This window comes from Lipotes vexillifer, unplaced genomic scaffold (genome assembly GCF_000442215.2).
Source record: "Lipotes vexillifer unplaced genomic scaffold, Lipotes_vexillifer_v1.1 scaffold328, whole genome shotgun sequence".
Classification (NCBI taxonomy): Eukaryota; Metazoa; Chordata; class Mammalia; order Artiodactyla; family Lipotidae; genus Lipotes; species Lipotes vexillifer.
The window spans coordinates 291,709-318,164 of record NW_006799460.1 but is presented as its reverse complement, the minus strand read 5'-3'; the positions used below and the strand labels follow the sequence as shown (position 1 = coordinate 318,164).

Below are 26,456 nucleotides of genomic sequence, written 5' to 3'. Positions count from 1 at the left end.
TGCTGAACAAAACATGATCTCATGATTAAAAACAGATTTAGATCCTCAAGGTTTCATTCAAACACAGAATAACTGTGTGTAAAATGCTTAAAGAGAGGAGAGATGAAAGAAAAAGTGATCAAGGAACAAGAGAATATAAAAAGTTTCTAACACATTTGAAAAATAAATAAATTAAAGCTTAGAAATAAGAAATTACAGGTGGGATTAAACACTCAAACTTAAGGGGCAGGTTAGACCCAGTTATAGAGAACCACTTAACTGGAAGACTGATCCAAAAGAAGTTCCCAGAACAGACTGAGAGACAAGGAGACGCATTTCAGGTACGGAGAGGCCATCAGGTATGACGTGCAGGATGAGAAGGTCTAACCAGAGGTCCAGGGAGAGACAGCAGAGTGGTTAAGAGGGAATACAAACAAGATAAAATGGCCGAGAATCATCAGACAGGGAATTTAAAATTACTCATATGCTGAGGGCTCTGACGGGAAAGGTACACAACATGCACGAACAAATGGGTAATATGGGCAGAGAGATTCTAAGAAAGAATCAAAAAGAAATGCTAGAAATAAAAAAACACTGTAAGAGAAACTAAGAATCGGTAGACTGGACACAGCCAAGAAAAGAATCAATGAGCTTCAAGATAGGTCAGGAGAAACTTTTCAAACTGAAATGCAAAGAGAAACAAGAATTCAAACAAACAAACAAAACCCCCAGAAAAACCACCCCCAACAATGACCAAAAAAATAGAACAAAATGTCCAAGAGCTGTGGGGCAATTTCAGAAGACATTTCAATGTGGTGCCTGGAGCCTGGAAGGAGAGGCGGAACAGGCAGGAGGGACATCTGAAGGACTAACAGCCAAGAACGTCCCAAACTCAGGACAGGCACCAAACCACAGACCCAGGAAGCGCGGAGGACACCAAACAGAATAGATGCCTGCAAAATCCACACCTGGGCATATCATATTCAAACTGCAGAAAACCAAAGACAACGAGAAAATCTTGAAAGCAGCCTAAGGGGGTGAGGTTGGGTGGGGGGAGAAACCCCTGCACCCACAGAACAAGGAATGCAATCACAGAGGACATCTCATTTAAAACCATGCAAGCAAGAAGAGTGGAGTTAACTGTGTTTTAAGTGTTCAAAGGAAAAAAACAAAAACAAAAACCCACCAACCTAAAATTCTGTATCCAGCAAAATTATCCTTCAAAAGTGAAGGAGAAATAATGACTTCCTCAGACAAACAAAAACTGAGGGAACTCATCTCCAGCAGACGTGCCTTGCGAGAAATGTTAAAAGATTCTCTTCAGGCAGAAGGAAAATAATATAGCTCAGAAATTTGGATCTACATAAAGAAAGGGAGAGCAATGGAGAAGGAATAAATGCAAGTAAAATAAAATCTCTTATTTTTCTTATTATTAATTGATCTAAAAAATAACTCTGAAGTAATAATAACAGTGTACTAGGTGATTAATATATGGATAAATGAAAATAATGACAGCAATGTCACGAGGGATGGGAGGGAGGAATTGGGAATAATCTGATAAAAAGTACCTATGCTACATGTAAAGCACAATAGTGGTATCTGAACAGGGACTTAGATTAGTTAAAATGTATGTTCTAATACAACTGCTAAAATTGAAAAAGAGGCATAATTAATATACTAAGAGAAGAGATAAAATGGAATCAGAAAATGCTCAATTCAAAGTGGAGAAGGCAGGGCTTCCCTGGTGGCGCAGCGGTTGAGAGTCCGCCTGCCGATGCAGGGGACGCGGGTTCGTGCCCCGGTCCGGGAGGATCCCACGTGCCGCGGAGCGGCTGGGCCCGTGAGCCGTGGCCGCTGAGCCTGCGCGTCCGGAGCCTGTTGCTCTGCAACGGGAGAGGCCACAGCAGTGAGAGGCCCGCGTACCACCAGGGGGAAAAAAAAAAAAAAAGTGGAGAAGGCAGAAAAAGAAGCCTCTGATAACAAATAGAAAACAGTTACAAACGTGGCTGTTATTAATCCAAACATGTAAAAGAATCACTTTAAAAGTGAATGGTCTAGGGGCTTCCCTGGTGGCGCAGTGGTTGAGAGTCCGCCTGCCGATGCAGGGGACGCGGGTTCGTGCCCCGGTCCAGGAAGATCCCACATGCCGCGGAGCGGCTGGGCCCGTGAGCCATGGCCTCTGGGCCTGCGCGTCTGGAGCCTCCAAAAAAAAAAAAAAAAAAAAAAGTGAATGGTCTAAATACACCAATGAAAATACAGAGATTATCAGAGTATATTAAACAACAAGAACCTTCCCCCCTCCCAAAAAACCCAAGATCCAAGGATACCTGTCTACAAGAAACCTACTGTAAGTGGTGGGTGGGGAGAGATACACCGTGGAACACTAATGGAAAGCTGGTGGAGCTACACTAACTGCGGATGGAGACGACTGCAGAGCGAGGAAAGTTATCAGGGATAAAGAGGGCCATTACTTAATAATAAAGGGTCAACTCCGCAAGGACACATAACAATCCTAAACATGTGAGCACCTAACAAAAGAGCATCAAACTACGTGGGGCAAAGCCTGACAGAGCTGCCAGGAGAAACAAGTGGATCCGCTATTATAGCTGCAGACCTCAACCTTCCCCCATGAGAAACGGGGAGATCCAGCAGGGAGGGGTCAGTAAGGACACGCCTGAGCTCAGCGGCACCATCAATCCACTGCTACTTTATCCGAAAACAGCAGATTGCGCGTCCTCTGAACACGGGGCACTCACCAGAGGCCGCGCTCTGGGCCACAGAGCACACTAACAAATTCGGAAGGACAGAAAAGTACAGCGTATGCTCTCAGACCAGAAGTAAGTAAAGTAGAAACCAGTAACGGAGAGATAGCTAGAGAATTCCCACATATTTGGAAATTAAATTCCCTATCACTTACAGTTCTAATTTTTTCTCTAGTATTTCATCACTATATTTACCTCCTGCAACTACTTTTAACTTTCAAATAACACATCTGAACACACAAGTGAAATGTATCATTGGTATGAAGACATCTGAAAACAGAAACAGTCTTCAGGTTTTTCTAATTTCAAGAAAACAAAATTTTAACAGGGCTCATTCCAAGCATTTTAGGTCTTAAATATATTTGCCCACGATGGCAAAAGTATGAATCAAAAGAATTACAACTACAGTGACATAAAGTCTTCAAGGCGACAGCTGTCATTTAACCAGAGCAGAAATTTCTAAAGGCCCTGACAACACAGAAACACCAGCAGGTCAGAGGAGCCTCAATGGGGACGGCTGCCCGCCACACTCAGCACCACCTCCCTCCTCCCAGCTGTGTGTGGACCATCACGCTGAGCGGTGCTGGTCTCTCTGAGAAATCCGCTCTGACGGAGCTGAGGATGAGTCTGTGTCCTTCTAATACAGCGCATTTCTTCTCTACCATCTCCTACGGGGCTGGGAACACACGATGCATTTAGGTACAGACGCAGCCACAGTACTCAAGTCAGTCAAACTAACTCCAATAACACAAACCAACTTTGCAAAACCTGGTTAAGGGACAACGTAAGATTGTTTAGAAAAGCAAACATTTTTATACCAGGTACAAATGAAATATTCTGTCAAATGCATCTCAGTTTTCCAAATAAAAATGGCGTCCAACTAGTGTATTTCAAATGTATTCGAATAATCTTGACGTTAACACTGAAGTGGCTGGAATACGGCCTAACGGCTTCTCCTCCGTACTTGCCTTTCCAGCCACGAATCTTTCACATCTATCTGCTGGGTTACAGTTTAACGGGTATCAAGTAAGCAGATCTCGATACAGATGATGCTCCCGAAACGCTCTCCTTCCCCTTCCCCTTCTACAGACTACTTATAACGTCCTGAGAAAAGGCCAAAGTTCAGGGGGGGAACATCAGCTTTAACTGGAGGTCCCAACAGCCTCTGGGGATAATCAATTTCACTACTTTACTTGAAGACTTTTAGGAACTAATCCTTGAACAGCTTCCACCAGCAAGGAAGTATGGGAGGCCATATTCCACACTCTTTTCTCTGGGTGGTTCCCTAGGGACTAGAAACCGGAGCTCTATTCAGGCAAGAACGGGGAGCCAACAGCTTCCCGAGCTCAGACGTTCACCCAGAGCGCAAGGGCTGTGGATCAGGGAGACCATGAAAATAGCCTGGCCTTGAATACACACCTGAATAATGCTGCTTAAAATCACCCGATTAACAAAGGTACCATTAACTGTTCAAATTGAGCAATTCAATCTAATAAAATTTAAGCATAAATGTGAGTGGTCACCAAGCACTTACCATAAGAGAACATGACAAGCTGATTACACTCTGTTATAAACCAGTGGTTATAATCTCTCGCCTGTGCCCCTCCCCAGCTACGGCAGCGTGTGGCCTTCTTGAGAAAGCCCCTCTCAGGCCACATCCTCCCTTTCTCTCCCAGTGGAGAATCACTGCTTTAAGTAACGTTATCAGTAGAGTTTGGGGGAAATTCTACTTTTGACTGACTAGAACTAATAACACGAGGCAGAGTAAGTGACCAAAAAATAAAAACTCATGATAAGAGTCAACAAAGGTAAGTTCAAAATAGCTAGAGAGGCACAAAGAACGAAACTAACCTGAAAATCTCACTGCAAAGTCTACGATACTGAACGTAAACCTGAGGGCTCGGAGGAGAAACGCACGCAAACCACGCTTTCCCAGCCCCTCGCTACTCTCCTGGCCAGGCCTCCCGGTCTGCCCCCAGCCCCTCCCACTCATCACCTGCCGGCACACGGGCTTGCACCGCATGGCACCCAGGGTCCCTCCTTCAAGCTGTTCCTTTCTACATAAAAGTCCTCGGTCTCGTGCTTAGAGGACAGTCATTTTAGACCCTGTAGAGCCCAGCCGGTGTTAGAGGACTCATGTCACATTCAAATTGTTTTACCCACCACACTGAGAAAAAGAGCCAGGCCTCGAAAAGCTGCGGGTAGAGAACTGACCTGCTCTCTGGGTGGGGAGAAGCCCTGTGTGGAAGGTCCCTGAGCACAACCCGTCACTCCGGCACCATCTGAAAAACTCTTCACGTGCTAGTTAATTCTGGAGGAATAAACCATGACTTTCGTGATTGTTTTCACAAGTGCAAAGGTTCAAAATTCTAAGAGTTTAAGGTATTACGGTAAAAGGAAACATTTACCGACCCTCCAATCAAGCGTGGACGCTGTCCTACACAAGCTGCCAATTTATGGGTTTCCGTTTGTTTCAACATGTACCCCTCAAGGTCTGAGTGACGGGTGAGCTTTCCAGCCCTTTCTGCCCTGACTTACCTTACTGTGTGTGAAGGGGGGCGCTGTGTACAAGGTAGGGTGGATGAGAGGGCGAGGCAGGTGTGGGACGGCGTGCAAGGGCACATGTCCATGGATGTGGGGGTAAAGATGCAGAGCGGGGTGTGTGGGCTTCTCGGGGCTCAGGAACTGGTGGCCGGGAGGAAGGGCTCCAGTGGTCACGGCCGACGGCGTCAATCCAGACGCCTCTTGTTTACAGACGTGACATTCACAAGTGTTTGGAGCTTGCTCTGCCTAAAGGGAAAGAAAAAAGAAGTATTTAGAAAAGGAGTATTTAGTATTTAGGGAAACAAAGAATTGTACGGGCTGAATTAGAGCCAGTCACACGGCAGATACAAAGGCAGCAGGGCCCGTCCTGACACCCCAGGTTGACGGGTCCCTCCTCGTGAGGTAAACGAGGGCCCCCAGGATTGGGACTGTAGAGACCTGAAAAGAGAAGGGGGTGCGCACCTCACCCCAGCTGGGTGTCTGCTGAGGCAGCAGCCACACCCATCTGCATCCCGCGCCTGTCTGAGCAGGGGCAGGGGGACTGGCAAGACGGCAGAGTGGAGAGAGGGAGCTGGGACCAAGGACAACAAGACCACCGGTGCCATGCTCCGCCGGGCTCATACTGCTTAACGGACGGTTACACAGAGATTCTTCGAAATGCACCAGAGGTGGGACTTCCGGCTAAGGTGGAATGAAGCAGTCGGTGACTCTTCCCCCTCAAAACAAGTGTAAAACTGAACACAATTGTCAAAGGCAATCGTTTTGAGGCTCTGGAAATCAACCAAAGGAAAAAAACAAATTGAGAAGCGTTTATTCATGCAAATCTGCTAGAACTTTCAGGTGAGAACAGAAGGGGTCTAGCCTTCTTGCCCAGGGCTCTTCCTGTTCTCAACTCCCCACACTCCTTAAAAAATTAAACTTTAACACAAACAAACAAAAAAACGTAACTCAAGAATCAACAGCAGAATTAAAATGGTACACTAAAATTTTCTTTGATATGAAAAAAGGAAGTAAAGGAGGGACAGAGGTACAAAAAACATGAGACATATAGAAATAACCAGCAAAATGGTAAATGTAAATATTGTCAATAACTACATCAAATGTAAATGACTCATTTCAAACAAAAGGCAAGGACTGATGGACAGGATAAAAATATGGGACCAAACTAAAAGACTGGAAGGCAAATTTTAGACTCAAAGACACAAAGAAGCTGAAACTAAGAGCTGAAAAAATATATACTATAACAGTACTCTGAAGACAGGTGGAGTATTAATACTAGACAAAATAGTCTAAGATAAGAAGCATTAGCAGGGGAACAGGTAGTTCATAATGACAAAAGGGAAACAGAACAATAATGACATGGATACACATTCAACAACACTGCCTCAAAATGCATGAAACAAAAACTGGCAGATTTGAAAAAGGAATAGACAACCCAAAAGGTACACTTGAAGACTTCAATATGTCTCTCTCAAAAATTTTCAGAACTAGATAGAAAATCAGGAAGGATATGGCAGACTTGACTAACGCTATCCATCAACTTGACCCAACTTTCATTTACAGGCCGCTCCACCTAACAGGGGCAGAATACAAATTATTTTCAAGTGCACCTCTAGGACAGACCACATGTTAGGCCATAACACAGGTCTCAATAAATTTGGAAGCTCTAAAATCAGTAAGCTAAGCCTTAAATTCAACAAGCTAGAAACAGAACAAACCAAACCCAAAGAATATAGAAAGAAATCATGGAAATCAGAACAGAAATCAATGAAAGAGAAAAGAGACAAACAGAGGAAAGTAACGAAACCAAAAACTGGCTATTTACAAAAATGGACAAACTTATAGCCAGACTGACTGAGGGGGTTAAAAAGGAGTAAACAAAATTACCCAAATCAGGAATTAACGTCACTACAGACTCTACAGAATTAAAAGAGAGTATAATAAACAACCATTTGATATCAAATTAAACAACTTAGATGAAATGGATAAATTCCTAAAAAGACACAAGTTATTAAACCCAACCCAAGAAGAAACAGAAAATCTGAATAGACCTGTAGTAAGTAAACAAAATTTGAATTAGTAATGACAATATTTCCCACAAAAAGAGACCAGGCTCATGGGATTTCACTTGTGAATTCTATCAAATATTTAAGAAATCTCAGACAAATTCCTTCAGAAAATACAGGCAGAAGAAACAATTCCCAACTCATTCTATGAGGCAGGTATCACCCTGATACCGCCAGACAAAGACATCATAAGGATGGACAACTATAGACCAGTATCTTTTATTAGCACAGATGCAAAAACCCTAACAAAATAACCAATCAAGCAACATATGAAAAAGGGACTATATGCCATGAGCAAGCGGAATTTATCCCAGGAACACAAGGTTGGTTTAATATACGAAAATCACTTGATGAGATACACCACGGTAACAGAATAAAGGATGAAAACCACACGGACATCTCAACAGATGCAGAGAAGGCATCTGAAAAACCCAAAGCATGTTCATGATGAAACTCCCAAGAAACTAGCAGTAGAATAGAATTTCCTCAACTTGACAAAGGACATCTATGAAAAACCTACAGCTAGCATCATACTTTACTGGTCAAAGACTGAATGCTTCCCCCCTAAGACTGGGAATAAGCAAAGACATCTGCTTGCACCACTTCTATTCAACACTCTACTGGAGGTTCTAGCTATAGCTCAATAAGGCAAGAGGAGGGAATTAAAAGAATCCAGATTGGAAAGGAAGAAGTAAGTGTTTATTCCCAGACAACATGATCTTGCATATGTATAAAGCCCAAAGTAATCTACCAAAAAAACCCCACAAAACCCCAAAACAAATCCACAAAACTTCAACCCTTCTAAAACAAGTTTATTAGCAAATAATTCTGCAGAATTCAAGGTCAATATATAAGAATCTATTGTATTTCTATATATTACCAACAATCAATTGAAAATCGAAATTAGAAAACACCTTTACTATAGAATCAAAAGACATCTAATACTTAAGAATAAACTTAAGAAACATGTTCAAGAACCACAGACTAGAAATTTTTAAAAACTGCTGAGAGAAATTAAAGATGACCCAAATAAATGGAAGCAGCATGGTCACTGACTGACAGATTCAATTTTGTTAAGACTGTATTTTCCCAAAATTGATCCTTATCATCCCACAAATAAAAGATTAGGCCCAGAGAAGTTTGCTGATGAATTCTATCACATATTCAAGAATTCAGTGCAACCTCTATCAAAATCCAAGCAGGTCTTTTTGTAGAAGGTCACAAATTGTTCCTAAGATGGATACGGGGAATTCCCTGGTGGTTCAGTGGTTAGGACTCGGCGCTTTCACTGTGGTGGCCCAGGTTCAATCCCTGGTCGGGGAACTAAGATCCCACAAAGCCATGCACTATGGCAAATAAATAAACAAACAAACAAACAAACAAATAAATAATAAATAATAAATAAAATAAAAAATTAAATGTATATGGAAATGCACATAGACTTTGAATGCATTTAGACTTGGAAAAGGCTAAACAATTTTGAAAAAGGCCCACCAAGATGCAGGGCATATCCTACCCAATTTCCAAACTTACAATAAAGCAACAGTCAAGTAGAGTATGGGTTTAAGGACGCAGAGATCAAATGAACAGGATCCTGAGTACAGACATTAACCCACACATTTATAGTCAATTGATTTGCAATAAATGGCCAATGCAATTCAACAGGGGAAAGGATGGCCCTTTCAACAAATGGTACTGGGACAACTGGATACCCAAATATGCAAAAAGATGAATTTGGACCCTAACCTCAGACCATAAGCAAAACTGAGTCAAACGGACCACCGACCTAAGTAAGAGCTAAAATTATCAATATTATAGAGGAAACGAGAGTTTTGTATTAGGTAAAATTTTCTTGGATATGACTTCAAAAGCATGATTCATAAAAGAAAAAATTTATGAACTGGAATGCATCAAAATTAATAACTTCTGCTTTTCAAAAAACACCATAAAAATACTAAGACATACCACGGACCAAAAGAAAATATTTGTAGATCACACACTTGATAAATGACTTGTACCAATATATAAAGAACTCTTTTTTTTTTTTTTTTTTTTTTTTTAATATTTATCTATCTGGAGGTGCTGGGTCTTAGTAGTTGTGGCACGCAGGATCTTCGTTTCGGTATGCGGGATCTTTAGTTGCAGTGTGTGGACACTTAGTTGAGGCATGCAGGATCTAGTTCCCTGACCAGGGATCAAACCCGGGCCCCCTGCATTGGGAGTGTGGAGTCTTAGCCACTGGACCACCAGGGCAGTCCCCACAAAGAATTATTAAACTCAAAAACAAGACAGAGAAGGAAATGCAACCCAAACGGCCCCTAAATATATGACAGAATGTGCTCAACTTTGCCCATAAAAAATGGAATGAAAACTGAAACCTCACGGGGTTACCACTTCTCATCTATCAGACTGGCAAGAGTTCAAAACTCTTCCAGGGGTAGGGGAGGGCATCACGCTCTGACCCGGTAAAGCCACTCCTGGTGACCACTCCTAGGGACAGAACTGCCTACGTATACAATGTCAGATATGTAAGGTTACTCACTGAATAGTTTATGATGGGAAAACAAACGGAAGCAAACACAAGTGTCTGTCAGCAGGGACTAAAAAGAAAAACAAAACAAAACTATGACACGTCCACACGATGGAATACAAAGAGACCAGCAGCGGAGCAAGAGGAAGTGCTCTCTGTACAGGTGAAGCTGGTCAGGACACACTGCTAGGCAGGGAAGAGAACAGAGTGTGCATTAGTATAAGCCTTTTTCATGAAAAGGCGAAGAATGTGTGTATTTGCATAAATAAACACTGGAAGGACCTAGTTTTAAATAGGTAAAACTGGTTACGTATTGGGACTAGGGGCTGGGGGTGAGCAGGCGCTGCAGCCGGTCGGTAGATGAGGAAGGAGGTGGGAGCGAGACTTCTCAGGGTAGTAATACCTTCTGGTGTCCTTTCCTGCAGATTTACACCACCTATTAAAATGGTTTTAATCAGCCTGGACCTTCATTTGTTCTTCCTTTCATTTAAAAACTGCTTGAGCGTCTATTATAAAACTCTGAGTCTCTAAGAAAAAATAACAGTCTGGTAAGGTACCCGCACCTTTGGTTAACAGAAAAACAGTTACCTATCAGGAAAGAAAAGCTCCCTTACAAAACCAACCTTTTCTGAAATTTTAACATTCCACTCTTTCACTTTATTAAAAAAAAAAAAAGCCCTTCCCTTGCTTCCCAGACAAGAAAACCTCCACAACACTTAAATATCTGGAGGTACTCTGCAGTGCTGCAGAAACAAGATGATGTTGATCACAGATGCAGGAAAGAGGAACAAGATTGAAGGGAGGGTGCGAGTCACGTCCGCTTATTTGCAAGTATGCCTCGACTCTCTCCAGGCCTAATCTTCAGAAGTTTTTCGAAATAAAATAATTCTGTATTCAATAACGCTCGTGTTTAGAGAAGCCAGAGGCAGAAAAGAGACCTCTGGCACAACAAAGTTCGAAAAAAATAAAATCATACCTGCTGAGTTGAGTAAGACGGGGGTGGACTGTCCACTTTACTTTCCTCCTTCCCAGGGCTCCCGTCTCCTAGAGCTGTGTCTTCCTTCGGGGCTCCCGGGGGCTCCCCACTACTTTCGCCGTCTGCCTCCTCGTCTTCAGCCTCTGAAGAACTACTGCTGGTACTGCTTACCTGAGGGGACTTTAAAAACAACCCTTTGTAATTTACACTTTTTGAAACAGAAGGATGGAGGAAACTGACACACCAGACACCGTCTGATGTCACTTACTGTCACTATGAAGACGCATGCCCGTACCTCATCCTTCAGGGCCATGTTTTCCCCGCCACCGTTCAGTTCACCGTGGATTCCATTCATGCTGGCCACCACCTCGGCATCATCATAGTTGCTCAGCGGATAAATATCAGCAAATTTAGCTGACAACGGTGCAACATCTTCATCATCACTACAACTGAGAAAGCAGAGACGTCACCAGGAGGCCGCTCTCCGCGAGCAGAGCGAACGCACCACCTGCCAAGCAGACACTGCTCTCGTTCACAGGAGTGTTGCACTGAGTGCCACGCATGCCCCTCAGCATCTCCTCGTAACCTGAACGCACGAGGAAATGCCTGGAAGCTTACCATTTGTGCTATTTGGAAGAACGGAAAACAAGACTCCAGAAGGAGAAACAGTAAGGAAACCACAAAATTTAATCAGATTAATTGATGCTGCACATCTATTCAAGTCGAAGTGCCCTGGTGTACAACTGTTCTCTCTGCCATTTCCAAGCAGACACAATTTTTGATTCTAATTAAAGGGGTACGGAGAACAACCGTAGGTCTTTACCGTTTGTTTTTATAACCACCAAAATTTCAGACACAGCCAGCTGAACAAAACATTAAAGGCACTTATGTGACAAGATAACTACAAGATTTTTCACTACAAGGCCAGCTGTGGCCAAGTCCAGTCATAATCTTAATTATCAGCTTTAGCAAGACATCCAAGCGATGGGCAAATGGAATATCTACCAAAAAAAAGTAAGAAGACTCCAAGGCTAGAGCCTATGAAGACACTTAAAATGTATGACTTTCTGGTACATGAAGAGAGCTGGCGCAGAGTTCCTGGCTCAGTGTGCATGGTTTAAGGCATGACTGTAAATGGACACCCCACGGGTCCACGTAAACATGCCACCACGTCCACCTTGAGCCTCAACACCCAATGGCCTCCAGAAGGAACAATCCTAAGAACTGGAGACCTTTTGGCTTTAGGGAAGACTGTCCAGAATTGCCAAACTCAGGTTCTTTTCCCCTTTTAAGAAAACAAGAGTCAATGGACTACAACGTGCTATCATCCGGAGCTCATCACAGCAAGCACGGACAGTGCCCAGCAGGCCTCGTGGGGACCCACTGCACCTGAGGTAACAGCAGGCTTCGCCCTGGGCTGCACCCACACCCGCTCCCGAGGTGTTAGCATCACCACGACCCAGCGCAGGAAGCCAAGGTGCAGAGATGAAGGAACTAAACCACGTGCTCCATGCAACCCCAGAACCCATGAAGTCCAGACAGCGTTGCGGCCCAGCGACTAAACCGCCACGTTTCTATTTCACCAACTTAGAAGTGGCACCACGAGAGACAACACGAACCAGCGGCCACATGGAGCTCCTCGGATCACAGAGTGTCTACCGGGAAGACACGGATCACAAGGTGCTGGCGGCCAGATGCCCAGAGCATCCGCACATGGCCCCGGCTCTGCCACTCAACGCAGCGTGGGAGACCACGGCTGGCGCCAGCCGCCAGCACACAGGAGCGGGTCAAACTCTTCCAATGTAAGTTCTCATTCGACTGCACACGCTGAACTGCGGGATGCTCCTGTGATGAGCTAGCTGGCAGCTAGCTGTGAAGCCCTCAACACTCTGCACTGGCTCCGAGAGCACAGGGCTTCTACGCCTATGAAGCACCTTGAGTTCAGTGAAAGGAGTCACGGAGTTCAGGCCAATCCCTTTACAACTATTCTGTGTTTGAGACCAAATCCATATTGAGAATGGAAAGACTCCGAAGGAAAGCCTCAGAGTCACTGTGCGAAATCCAGACGGGGGAAGCGAGACGTCTGAGAAATGCGGGGCACCAGCCCTCCACTGGGAGCCATGGCGGGGGGGGAGGGCCGGTCACCTCCGCAGGGCTCCCGGCACCCACACACACTGTGACATGCAGAAGGCATGTTTCATTTCTTAAAACATATACCCACGTGCGGCCTGTCCAGAAGCTAGAGCAGGTAGCCTCAACACGAGACACGGCCACAAGTCCGAAGAAACACGGGCCCACTCCCCTCCCTGTGAACCGGCGACAGCTGCACAGCCACCTCGCTTGTACAAAACATCCTTCTAGGTAATGTGGGAACACGGAGAACAGAACCTTTCAGTCGCTTGCTAAAGTGATCATCTGAGTTCTTAGCAAGACATGGAAGAAGCACGGATGCCGGGCTGACGATGAGGTGGAATGAGCAGCGGGCTGGCCACCCGTGATTCAGTGAGCGCGGGCCAGGCCGGCGCTGGGAAACACTTCCCTGCAGACCAACATGTGTTTGTTTGCCTTACTGCAGTTATTCATTCACCTTCTTTTAGGCAGGTCATGAAACTGTCAAAGTTTGGGTTTACTGATTCCATGTTTTAAAATCTGTTTAAAAAAATGAAGGGTCCTTTTTCTTGAAAAGCACTATAATGCTATCCATACTTCTCCAGACATTACTGTCTCCATTTCTTATCATTGGATTAGTTAAATTTCTGAAACCTTATTACAAAGTCACGACTTACAAAGTTGGTGCAGAGCCATTGTCTGTGAGGATGAGTCTGGGATGTTGCTGAACTGTAATGGGAGAGCTGGAACCTGACCCTGAGCTTGCTGATGACACGCTAGGTGGGCGCATCTCAGAGAGATAGTCGGGAGCAGAGTCCACCTGGAGTGGTAGCTGGTGAATGTGGATGTCGCCAGTGACGGGGGGGTCCATGATACCACAAGTGAGGATGTGTGAGAGGCTGCAGTCATCGCAAGCACATCTGATTGGGAATTAAGGACAGTTACCGAGACAGCCAACAGAGAAGGGCAGACCGTGCTCTTTAGAGGTCGGTGCCGGCCCTCTGTGGGGTCAGCGAGGGTCCCGCAGGCCCACTGCGTGCACACGCAGGCTCACCTCCTCCTGTAGTTGCAGTTGGGGCAGTCGGGCATGCTCAGTCGCGACGACAGCACGTGCCTCATGGTGTCCGTGAAGCTGTTCTCGCCAGCGACGGCCTTCTTGTTCGTCAACTGGAGGAAATCACGAGACAACGGGTTAGTTTTGCAAGACGCGCCGCCCCGTGACACAGCTTATATTTTCCAGTAATTATGGTAGTGTGTGTCACACTCAGAACCAATGACCACAGCTTCCCACGGTGGGGCAGGGCCAGGAAAGGGGGCCGCAGATGTGTGAGGCACACAGCTGTGGGGCTGGGAGAGGCCCTGACACAGGCCAGGGACCAGTAACCCCTAACAGGCTTCCTCACCAGCAAACACACCGCAGCGCCCCTCACAGCAGACACCCAGCCTTTACCCTGAATCTGCCATGGGCTTGGTACTTGCTAGGTACCAGGAACATAGAGATAATCACTGCCCTCAAGGAGCTTAGATTCTGGAAGAGGGGACAGGCAAGAAACCAAATTTGAAAACCGTGCGTAGAAGGTGCCCCGGGAGATCTGCTCAGCATGCCGGAGGGGTGGGGAAGCTGCTCGGCAGGTGCCAAGACTCAGCAAGGCCCAGGTGCAGTGCTGGTAATCCCGTCAAGAGGCAAGGAAGGCATCCGGGCCAGCAAAGAGCACCGAGCTGGGCATCCCCTCACAAGACTCTCGACGGCTGCTGAGCCTGGGCTGAGCAGGAGTGCGTCTCGGGGAACAGCCTCACCGCCATCAGGCCTGTGCACACAGAGCCGTGGCACCCGGCGCCCATGAGTTACACAGACGCTTATGAGGCATGATGGAAGCTGGACAGTCAGCACAAAGACGGCAGTGGGCGGGTGGGAAGGAACGCAGCAGTGAGGAAGGCCAGCTGGAGAGGACGCCAGTGGAGCGTGGAGGAGGGGTGGACCCAGGAACCACCTAGGAAGCGGCACCTCAACTTCCACTGGAGCGGGCGAGCCTCTGGATTTTAGAGAAGGAGCCTGTGGACCGGCTTGGGCAATGGGATGGGTGGTGGCCAGAAGAGCCATGGGACAGGACAGAAGCCACACTGGTAAGCGAGTGGAGCACGGGTGCACTCTGTCTACCTGTGGCACCCAGAGGAGACCACGGGTGCGGGCGAGGCTGGGGCCACCGACACCTAGGGAAGGCCAAGGGAGCACGCCCGGCAAGGGAGACTAACTGGGAGAGAAGCCAGCACATGCACGGGGAGCAAGTTTCCCAATGAAGTCCAATGCCCTGAGACCACCACACCGCAGCCCCCGGGAGTTCTGCCAAAGCGGCAGGCAGAGGGGTGGGGGGAAGAGCCGCTGGAGGAAGGGGTGAGCCGGGGCCGCCAGCAGCCACGACGAAGGCATGGCCCCTGGCACACGTGGCGCGCACCAAGTCCCAGCCCTGCGACTTCACTGTGTGCACCCTGGCGAGCAAACCGGGGACGCGCCACCCGCCTAGGAGGAGTCCGTGGGGACTCAGGGGTGGCTGTGGCCCGAGTGGGTGGCTCTGTAAATGCGGGTGTCCCCTGAGGGATACAGGAGAGAAGGAAGTCGGAAGGAAAACCAGTTTACACCACTGCCACGAACAGTGAGCAGAACATGCAGTGTGGTACTGAAGCGCCGGTCTTTTGGAGCCGTCCACCCGCAGGGAGCAATTCCCATTCCTGTGAACCGCCCCTCCGGCCCACAGCCTCACCTGCTCTTCCATGAATCGCCTTTGTTTAAAAAGCTCCCAGTCTTCTGTTAGCATGCGCTGTTTGGTTTTCATTGTCATCTAATTCATGGGGGATGTAAAAAACAAAAAGTCTTAGTACCAGCAAGAGCTACCCCGGACATTTTCAAGGGGAGACTTTTAAAATGATAACATACGAGAGACCGCGTCTGCAGACAGAAGCTGCAGCACTACAGAAACGCTACCTGATACTCGACCTCAGCGCCTCACGTGACTCGCTCAAAATCATCGCAAATACTTTTCTTGCATGAAAAACACAGCGAGGAGTTCAGATTTTAAAGAGAAATTAACGTATCAGAGGTGGATCTGTCAATACGGTGAGTGGACAGTCATGGTTCACTGAACAACCACGAGGGGCCCTGCACGTGAAGTGTGAGCCCTGGGGATGTCACCCTGAGTGCCACAGCAGGCACCAGGGGCTGCGGAGGGAGGGGACGGGGGCCGCTGTTTAAGCACGAGCTTCAGCTTGTGAAGATGAGAGAGTTCTGGAGCTGAACAGCGGTGACGGTCACAGCAATGTGAGTGCACTCAGTATGAATGAACTGTAGTCTTAGAAATGGTTAAGGTAGTAAATCTTGAGTAATGTAGATTTTCCCACAACTAAAAAGAAATTGAGGGGAATAGGGAATTAAGAATGGGCTCAAGGCACTGCCTTATTTGAAGGAGGAGGCCACGAAGTGATTAAATCTTGGCGTTTATATAAATGTATTCTTGTAAATTAACCACTGAAAGGATATGGGATACATATCTTCAAAATTATTAGAAGAAAAAAAAAAAAATGGAAGAGGGCGTATATTCAGTCCTACAGGGAAAGGACACACTACAACCGGCAGCGCTCCCAGCTGCTGGACAGAATGCTGCTCGACTCACGAACCACGTAACAAATAGCCTATCAGATCTTCAAATTAAAACAAACAAACAAAAAACTGCCCGTTAAACCCTCCAGAATAAAACAAGAGTAACTTAATAAAATCAAATTCATGCACTTAGAAGTTTTTAATAGTTTAAAAATATTAGACAAGAAACCAAAGTTGAAATTACAGTCTGTTTAGAAATAATTGACAAGGAAAGCCCCACAAGTCGAATTTTATAAGTTGAGCCCGAGATGTAGAGGAAAATGTATAGCTTAGAGGCATTTATGAGAGAACAGAACAGCAACGAAAAAGGCCTGAAAAGTATGCGTTCGATGGAAGAAGCCCACACAAAACGAAACAAGAAATCAGCTAATAAGAAATTAAAGGTAAAAGCTGAAATTTGGAAAAGCCAAGAAGTAAACGTGATCAGTAAACCCAAAAGTTGGTTCTCTGAACTTCCTCCCAGGCCGAACAAGGGAAGAAAAGGAGCAACAAAAACAGCGCGAGTGAGAAAGGACACGGACACATACAAAGATGTTCTAAAACCGCAAGAGAAAACATCTGTACAATTTATGCCTTTCATATATAGAGAATAGCTGCAAACAGGTGGCTCAGGGCTATCCTGTTGGCCCTGCACAATGTGTTTTACAAGCCGAGCCAACATGAAAAAGCTTTTGAGATTTCACCTAAACAATCTAGACTTCTGGCCTCTCTCGACACTGGACAGCTCAGAGGGCAGGCTGTGGGCACAGCTGGGACGCCAGGGGCACTGGCCAGCCTCCTTTCAGGGGAGCAAGTGCTCTCATTACAGTGCGAAGTCAGAGGCAGGGGAATTCTCCTGTAGCCATCATGCACCCATTTTCATCAGCTGCCCTGTAAGCACAAGCTTAAGCCCACCCCTTTATATGAATGATGTGGATAATTTCCCAGGCAAATATCAATTTGTAAAACTCACTTAAGAAGTAGAAAACCCCAAGTAGGTTCATGAACACAATGTTTACTGAAAAGGCAGTAAAAGATACTGAGTCCTTGCTCCTTCCCCTGCAAAAATGAACCAGGCCCCAAAGTTTCATGGTGGGGTCTATGCAAACCCTTTGTAGATTAGGAAAGTTGAACTATTCCTAAAAACTGGAAAAACATGGAAAGTTCTCAATTCATTCTATGAGATTAGCATAATTATCCTTTATGCAAAACAAACAAGACCTCAGAGATGAAAACTCAGTAATACCTCAGAATACAGATATAAAAATCCTAAATAAAATGCCTAATAATGGATTAAAGAATAATATAATCTAGTAGGGTTTAATTCCAGGAATGCAAGGATGTCTCAAAATTAGGAAGCCTAATCTAATTCATACAAAAACACATAAAAAGAGGAAAAACATACAAATTTAATGTCTATTCCTGCTTTAAAAAAAAATTTTTTTTAATTAATTTATTTTATTTATTTATTTTTAGCTGCGTTGGGTCTTCATTGCTGCACACAGGCTTTCCTAGTTGCAGTGAGCGGGGGCTACTCTTCGTTGCGGTGCGCAGACTTCTCGTTGCGGCGGCTTCTCTTGTTGCACAGCACGGGCTCTAGGCGCACGGGCTTCAGTAGTTGTAGCACGCAGGCTCAGCAGTTGTGGCACGTGGGCTCTAGAGCGCAGGCTCAGCAGTTGTGGCGCACGGGCTTAGTTACTCCGCGGCATGTGGGATCTTCCCAGACTGGGGCTCGAACCTGTGTCCCCTGCACTGGCAGGCAGATACTTAACCACTGCGCCGCCAGGGAAGGGCTCTTTAATTTGCTAAAAAGTACCAAAAGTTTGGACGGCAAGCATCAGATTTAATGTGAAACCTCCAAAGCGTTCCACAAAAGCCAGGAACTGAACAAGGATGCTGCTGCTAGTAACACTCTTACTCATGACGCTTTGAAGATTCTAGCTGAAGTGAAAAAACAAAACACAAAGTTCAAATGCTAATAAAGAGGATAAGACAAAACTATTATTATTTGTAAACGATGTCATGGTCTCCTAGAAAACTCAAAGCAATCAATTCCAGAACTATTTGAGAGATGATGACACGGTGGGACGACTGGACACAAAGCGGAACTCATCAGCTCGCCTCTAAGGACCAGCAGTAACGCCTTAGAAAATGTATTCCACCATCTGAGATGCCACTCGGGATAGCCCCTAAAACTGTGAAACACCTACATATAAATTCAGTAAGAAATGTACAAACTGTAAGACCATAATATAGGCTATAAAAGACAACGTAAAAAAGGAGAGAGATGCCAGAGTTTTGGATGTGGGAAGATTCAATAATGGTGCTAATTCTCCCTTTCCGTAACGTGGGTCTACAGTTTTCAGGAGAAACGTTTTTCTTCCGTGAGCAACTATTACTGTTGCAAATTTTAAAAACGATTTAAAATGAGCTAAGCATTAGAAAAAGTAATCATTTCTTTATCTTATTACAGAGCTCGGTACAGAGTTGTTTGATAAATATAATCAATAGAAACCTCCTCTTTGACCTTCTCTTCACAGCCTCTGGGATTAATTTTGTGGAGCATTTGGGTACCTGTAGGCTTATATATGCGCCACACAACAAACAAAGGATAAATCTTTAAAAGCAAACAAGAACAATGGATTTCAAAGCTGTCAACTGTCTCCCCATGGCCATACTTATTTGTGAATACTAAATATTTTACAGATGTGCAACATTTTGCAATCTTGAATTACTATGTAGTTTCTAAAATGCTACTTGATTAGAAGAGACTGATATGCATTCCAAGGATTCTAGAATGACTGGTACCCTCTGGATGCAACTAAAATTGCTCGATTTCCCTAACTGGTATTAATGGCATGGTAGTTCCTTGACAGGTGAATGAAAATAAGAATGCACACCTTTGGGTCGCTTTAGTGAAAGAGGATGGTTTTCCACTGTGAAAAGACAGAGAATGCTTTTAATTTTTTTTTTTCTTGTAAAATACATGTAACATAAAATAAACCATCTGAACCATTTCAGTGGTATCCCCATCTCTCTTCATCTTGCAAAAGTGAAACACAGTCCCCATTAAACAATAACCGCCCGCCTCCCCTGGCCCCCAGCACCCACCCTTCTACTCTCTTGTCTCTATGGATTTGCCTACTCTAGGGACCTCAGGTGAGTGGGATCAGTGACATCAGGATGTCTTTTTGTGTGTCTGGCTTATTTCACTTAGAGTAATGTGTTTAAGGTTCTTCCACGTAATTTAGGTCTTCCACGTAGGTCCCTGATTCACTTTGAGTTCCCTTTTCCACATGGTATTAGACAAGGGTACAACTTCATTCTTTTGCAGGTGGATACCCAATTTTCCCAGCACCATTTGTTGAAAAGACTGTCTTTTCCCCATCGGAGGGTCTTGGCACCCTTGTCAAAAATCACCTGACCATATAGGCAAGGGTTTGTTTCTGGGCTTATCTACTGTATCCACTGAATGAGTTAGGAAGTGTTCCCTCCCCTTCAGTTTTCTGGAAAAGTCTGAGAAGGATGGGTATTAATTCTTCTTTAAATGTTTGCTAGAATTCACCTTTGAAGCCACTGGGTCCTGAACTTTTCTTTGTCAGGAGATTTTTGATCACTGATTCAATCTCCTTACTAGTTATACGTCTATTCAGATTCTCTGTTTCTTCATGGTTTAGTCTTGGTTGGTTCTTTGTTTCTAGGAATTTGTCCATTTCATCTAGGTTATCCAATTTGTTGGCGTAAAACGGTTCACAGTTCTCTCTGGTCATTCTTTTCATTCCTGTAGGACTGGTGGTAATGTCCCTACTTCATTTCCGATTTTAGTAATTTCAGTCTTTTTTCTTTTTCTCTTAGTCCATAAGCTAAAGGTCTGCCAATTTTGCTGCTCTTCCTGAAGAACCAACTTCTGGTTTCACTGATTCTCTCTTCTGTTTTTCTACTCTCTGTCTTTGTTGACCTCTGCTCTAATCTTTATTATTTCCTTCCTCCTGCTAGCTTTGGATTTAGTGTACCTTTTTTTTCTTTCTACAAGTTGCAAAGTTAGGTTGTTGATTCGAGATCTTTCTTTTTTAATGTAAACATTTATAGCTATAAGAACAAGTATTTTTAAAGAAATAAATTCACTTTCAGTTTTACTTTTTAAGACTGTATTTTCCTTTTAGAAAAAACATGTATATTGTTATTTTTACACACACCCCATTTTTATCACAATAGCAGTGATAATACTGTGTATTATATTCCTAATATATTATATTCCTAGCAGCAAGGAGATTATTGCTTAGCACAGTGCTTAGCACACTGCACAGTAAGCCACCATTTATCTTCTTTCTCTTCACCTGAATTATCACTTTAGTTACACCGTTTTTCTGAAATCATCTAAATAAGATCACAAGTTATTGATTATCATCAGAAGCTTACACTGACAAAGCATGATGGAAAAGTCAGGGATAAATGAGACCCCCATGCTAGTGGATGGCACCAATCTCTGCAGAAGGAACCTCCAGCTGCAGTGGAAGCCCCTTCAGATCAACTCCAGACTGAAGGCTCCTCTGCGACAGACGGCAAGCCCCGCTCAACACGGGGACCGGCGCTGCCTACATGTCCGCAGGCCCTCGTCTGCACTTGTACTCACGAATGAGCGTCTCCCCACTGCCACTATGGAACTCTGCAAACTCCCCGAGTAGCGCTCAGCATCAAACACAAAGTTAAACAAGCCCCACTGTCAGGGCCAGAGATGCCGGGGACCTCACAGGTCACCTAGTCCAGCCACATCGAAGATTCCGATGTCAGAACTCCCCTGGTGGTGCAGTGGTTAAGACTCCACGCTCCCAATGCAGGGGGCCCGGGTTCGACCCCTGATCAGGGAACCAGATGATCCCACGTGCATGCCGCAACTAAGAGTTCACATGCCACAACTAAGGAGCCCACATACCACAACTAAGGAGCCGGAGAGCCGCAACTAAGGAGCCCGCCTGCTGCAACTAAGACCCAGTGCAGCCAAATAAATAAATATTAAAATAAATAATTAAAAAAAAAAAAACCTGCTGTCAATTCACTTCTGCACGTCTCCTCTCACAGGCAGGGGGCAGCTCTGTCTTCCTGTGCTTCTCCCTGGGGTCAGACTTCAGTCGCTGGGCTGGTGGCCTCTCTCTCCAGACCTCCTCACAGCACTGAGGACAGGGGCTGCCCCAAGTTCCTGAGGCTACACTGCCATTTCCTGTTGGGGTCTGGCCTGTTCGGAGATGCCTTGAGGACAGACAGCGCAGCCCTCACATCTGGACTCCAGAACTCTGTCTAGGACCCTCCCCAGCACAGGCTTCCAAGTGACAGTCTGTTTACTGCTCCCCATCAATCTTTCAGCATCCGATCCGCCCTCCAGTCGATTCGCCAGGACCCAGCTTCTCTCTACACGTCTGTTACTACTGTAGATACTAACGGGGTGGCAGAGGCAGAGCTGCCAATGTCGCTGTCCAGGCCCACAGCAAACACTGCTGGGGGCGCCGCCTGGACGGACTGTCTGCTGTTGTCCTTGCAGCAGTTTATTGCCCACATGGACCCCGAAGGTTCTCAGGAGACGCGGCACATGGTTTGTGAGGTTCTAGGGTGTCCATACAAATGGTGCCTCCCTCCTCTCCTAGTCCAGGGACCCTGAAGACAAACTGAGGCCAGTGTAAGCAGCAACCCTTGGTGAGGACAGACTCATCCCCAGTCTGCTGGACGGGGGTATTTTCTTCAGCCTAATGCTGGGGACAGGGGTTCCGTGACCTGATGCAATCCACCCTTCCTGTAAGCCGAGCCGGCAGGACAGAGACTTAGCAGGTGGCGTAACCTCATGGGTTCCCACAAAGCAGCCCAGACCAGCTCCTGTTTCTCACACGTCTCTCTCCCTGAGAAGCCTTCGCACATCACTCGTTCTTTTAAAGCAAGAATATGCCTCATCAAATTTCTTCTATCATCAGCTTGGACCCCAACGACAAGAGTTTAGCCAGGGAGAGGCTGGCGTCTCGTCTTTGATTTTTTTCTGAAGGTCCCTCCTTCACAGAGAACTGATGCCCCAACGTCCCGGGAAACCAGGGCTCCCAACTCTCCCCTCTCCTCTGTACTCTGGATAAACCACTGCACTTAACTGACGTGGGGTTTCCTCTAAAGGTAACCCAGTAACCGGCTCGGGGCAGCTTAATTCAGAACGCACTAAAAAGCGGTCCTGCTTTTTAGTAACCACACACACACACAAAACTGATTCAGAATTATATAATACAAAGGCTCAAACAAAACCGAAATGTCATCTAATCTGATTCTGTCATTTCACAAGTGGGAGGCTAAGTAAGGCCCAGGGAGGGGAAAGGCTTGAATGAGGCTCACAACCAATCTGGGGCAGGGTCCTCCGCAGGACCTGAGTCCAGAACACCCCGAGGAACAGGCAACAGCCCCTGTCCCCACGCACCAGTCTCCCCTCCGGGCTCCTGTGCCCTCTACTACCCGGACAGAAAACTCCTGCAAACGGGCTGGTGCACGTGCAGGCAGCAGAGGGGAGGGAGCTCACTGCTCCCCTGCCTCTGAGTGACTCAGCTGCCGGCTGCCTGGCTGCACAAGGCCTCAGGGGACGAGCTGGTTGCAGGCCCAGGTGGAGGATGCACAGGGATGGCAGCTGACGGCAGCCGGGGTCACGGCTCCCTGACCCCGTGCCTACATTTGCCAGACTCAGGCCAGTCAAGCAACCTGGGGCCGGCCCTGCCCCCACAGCGGCCGAAGCTGAGGCGTCAGTGGTCAGCAACGAGCCACAGCTGGGGAATTCGAGTGCCCCGGGGACCCCAGGACAGCGGGGAGCGTGTGCCAGGTACAGAGTGGCTCCCGAGGCCACGTGCTACACACGCAGCAACTGTGGAAGAGGCCAAGCGCACGGTGCCGGCAGAGCCTCCCGCCCAAGGCAAGCTCAGCTCAACAGCGCTGAGTTCTGTCACGTTACCAAGGCGCGCCTGACAGAGGGGAAAGCCAGTATCACGCGGGAGAATACGGTCGGAAGCGTTCTCCTAGGTTCTGAATGAGAGACTACTTATAGGAACGGTCCCCGAGGCTGCAGAGGGAGAACTGCCACACAAAACACGGAGCGAGGCTGGAACGAACGGTGACGTGGGCACATGCCAGTCCCTTCCTTCCTCCCAATCCCTCACCACGCTAAGGTGGCAACGCCGAGACGAAGCGTCACAGCCAGCGGCCAGGCAGCACCCAGGATCCCAGGCAGACACTGCATCAGCACCCGCCTTACGCCAGAACCAAGGTTCTGTTTTCGTACAGCCTCAAAAGTACAACACGGAGCTGTCACTGTTTCCTTATTACTCCTCACACCCTGCGGTACCCTGGAAAAGATCCACGCTGAACGCCTCCCCTGTCCAACCCTCCTGGGGGTTTCAGAAAGGCGGGCTGGCCGGCCGGGACGCCGGCTGGAAGCCCTGCCCACAGGCCCCATCCCCACAGCAGCGCCTGCCTTCCACCCTCCTCCACCCCTGCAGACCACCTGCCCAGCACAGCCGTGTGTGTTCGTGTCTGTGCTCCCTCTCGACATGCTTAGGGACGGGGTGGGGAATGGGCTCTGAAGCTCACGTGTGGCCAGTGTTCAGTAAACGGGTCCTGACACGGCAAGGCTCAGCTGTTTCCAAAGGCCTCAGAGGCCCCCGCCGGCAGCACCGAGCCTGGGCAGCAGCCTGTGCCCGTGACTGTGGCTGTACCCAGGCCAGCAGGGACCTGGCCGGCAGCTGACCCCGCGGGCATGGCTGGGCGTCCCCTCCGGAGCAGCAGCAGCTGGGAGCCCCCGCTCGCACCCCTCCCCTGGGCACATGGCCCCTCGCGGCGGGCTCCTCGCGGCCGTCCCGGCGGTGCGCACCCACCTGCTCGTCCACGTAGGCATCGATCCGCTTCTGGCACCCCAGCCACTCCTCGGCCACCCCGCGCAGCTCCTCCTCGGAGCGCTGGTACCGCTGCAGCAGGGTGCTGTACGTGTCCTCGCTGCAGGTGTCGTGCGTCGTGGTCCCCAGCCTGGGGAGAGAGGCCTTTCAGCACTCTGGCCATCATCTCCCCTCCCGAGGTGGCAAGTGGAGCACCGCCACACGCCCCACGGGGCTGCTGCGCGGGGCGAGTTAGGCGCGCAGCCCAGGCGCCACGACAGAGTCTGGCCTAGGGAAGGAGCTCCAGGAGGCAACAGCTCCTAAGACAAAAATGAGTGTGAGTCACGCTGTTCCACAAAGACCAAGGCCCAGAGACCCAGTGCACTGGGCGTGGGGTCGTAAACCGTTTTTCCCTGCTGAGATTCACCGACCCAGAGAGAACAGAGCGTTTAACGAGAAATACAAAATTTGGACCTGGTTTTCAAATCAAGTAACACGGGAAATTCAGTTCAATAAAAAATATAATTATAGTTTCATTTACTCTGTGTATCTTGTTAAGAAAGATGGTAAGATGGCAGATGAGAAAATAAACAGAAAACAAAAGACACAAATAGAGGGAGACACCTGGGCTTCTCAAGAGGAGGGCGGCGTGGGAGAGGGGACGCGGGAGAGTGGGGGAGGGGCGCAGGCTCACAGGCAGGTCATCTTCAGACACCGTTCCTCTTCCTAATACCTAAACGTGTCAACATCTGAACCACAGCAATGGTGATAAAGACCTCAGAGCAAAGAACTTCAAAATCAAAGGCCACATTCACAATCGCTCAGGAGCACAACGATGACGTGCAGGCTTCCTAATCACTGCTGTTCACACAGAAGAGCTGCAAGTTACCCACTGGGGTCAGTGACACCACACCAGACAAGGCTTCCAATTACAGACTACGTCACACCGACTTACTTGCTCACACTCACACTCAGACACACATGCACTTACAGACACGTTTTGAAATGGAGACGCTCCCATGTTAAGTGAGGAAAGGACTACGTCACCACGTGTAAAGATGCACACGTGTGGGAGGCGTGGACACTGGAAAAAATCTGGAAGCAGCACCCAGTTGTTTATGGTACCTACCTCTCTTCAGGGTTTCCTTTGCTTTCAGAATTGTATTGCAATGACAATCTAATAATTTTATAATGAAAATAAACAACAGCGATTTAAAAACAAGAACTTTTCCACGGGTGCAGACACACCTCCCTTTCCACCCTGGTGACCACTGCATAAAGAGGCACGTCGTGCGAATGGACTCATTCTTGCCGAAGCCGTCTACACCGGCTCCGTCACTTCAAGGAGGGAGCACGCGGAAAACAGGGTCACTGAAAAGCTGTGCGGGAAAGCCCAGAGCCAGGAAAGGGCACGACGCGACCCACGCGGTGACGGGGCTGGCTCAGACACCGAGGCTGTCCCCAGGAAACAAAAGTCCTCAAGACCCAGAATCCAGGGCCTCTCGAGGCCCCCCGGCTCCACCCAGCACGTGGGTGCCCGCAGGCCTGAGAGCACGGCAGCCCACGAGGCAGCGGTCTTCTCCTCAACCCTTGCCTCTGCAACCCTGCTCGTCACAAGCTGATTTCCACTCTTCGTGCAAACCGCACCTTCCCCGTTAGGCCACCCAGAAGACTGGCGTGGAGGCGGGGGGGACTCATGCTCTCCCCGCTCTCCTGCCCGAGGTGAGAACCGCTCCCCTCCTGTCCTACGTGCAGACTCTACTTAGAGCCAGTGGAGGGCAAAGCAGCCGGGGGTCCTGGGACTTCTGTGGTGGGGCACTCAGAGCACAAGCTGTAGGCACAGGGCTGGAGTCCAGAGAGGAAAACAGGGAGCTGCTAGACTGCAGAAAGTGTCCTCAGGGTCAACAGCATCAATGGGTCAGCAGACAGGTTACTACCTAAATATTCACTCTGCAAACACATGACAGTTAACAGCT

At 47.3% G+C, this 26,456-nt stretch overlaps 1 protein-coding gene and 1 non-coding gene across 4 annotated transcripts in view; one reads left to right on the top strand and one right to left on the bottom strand.

Annotated features, from left to right (window-relative positions):
- FAM193A (family with sequence similarity 193 member A) overlaps window positions 1-26,456 on the bottom strand; it is a 98,886-nt gene that overhangs the window by 33,960 nt on the left and 38,470 nt on the right. For all 3 annotated transcript variants that reach the window (XM_007471621.1, XM_007471619.1, XM_007471620.1), the window contains exons 6-12: window positions 24,484-24,631; window positions 15,726-15,803; window positions 14,021-14,133; window positions 13,644-13,886; window positions 11,153-11,306; window positions 10,858-11,037; window positions 5,280-5,531 (exon numbers count right to left, since the gene is read on the bottom strand). In XM_007471621.1, coding sequence (XP_007471683.1) covers window positions 5,280-5,531; window positions 10,858-11,037; window positions 11,153-11,306; window positions 13,644-13,886; window positions 14,021-14,133; window positions 15,726-15,803; window positions 24,484-24,631 — 1,168 coding nt within the window. The remainder of the gene's footprint in view (window positions 1-5,279; window positions 5,532-10,857; window positions 11,038-11,152; window positions 11,307-13,643; window positions 13,887-14,020; window positions 14,134-15,725; window positions 15,804-24,483; window positions 24,632-26,456) is intronic.
- Window positions 8,603-8,674, top strand: TRNAE-UUC (transfer RNA glutamic acid (anticodon UUC)). The gene has a single exon. It is a non-coding gene; the product is annotated as a tRNA-Glu (tRNA).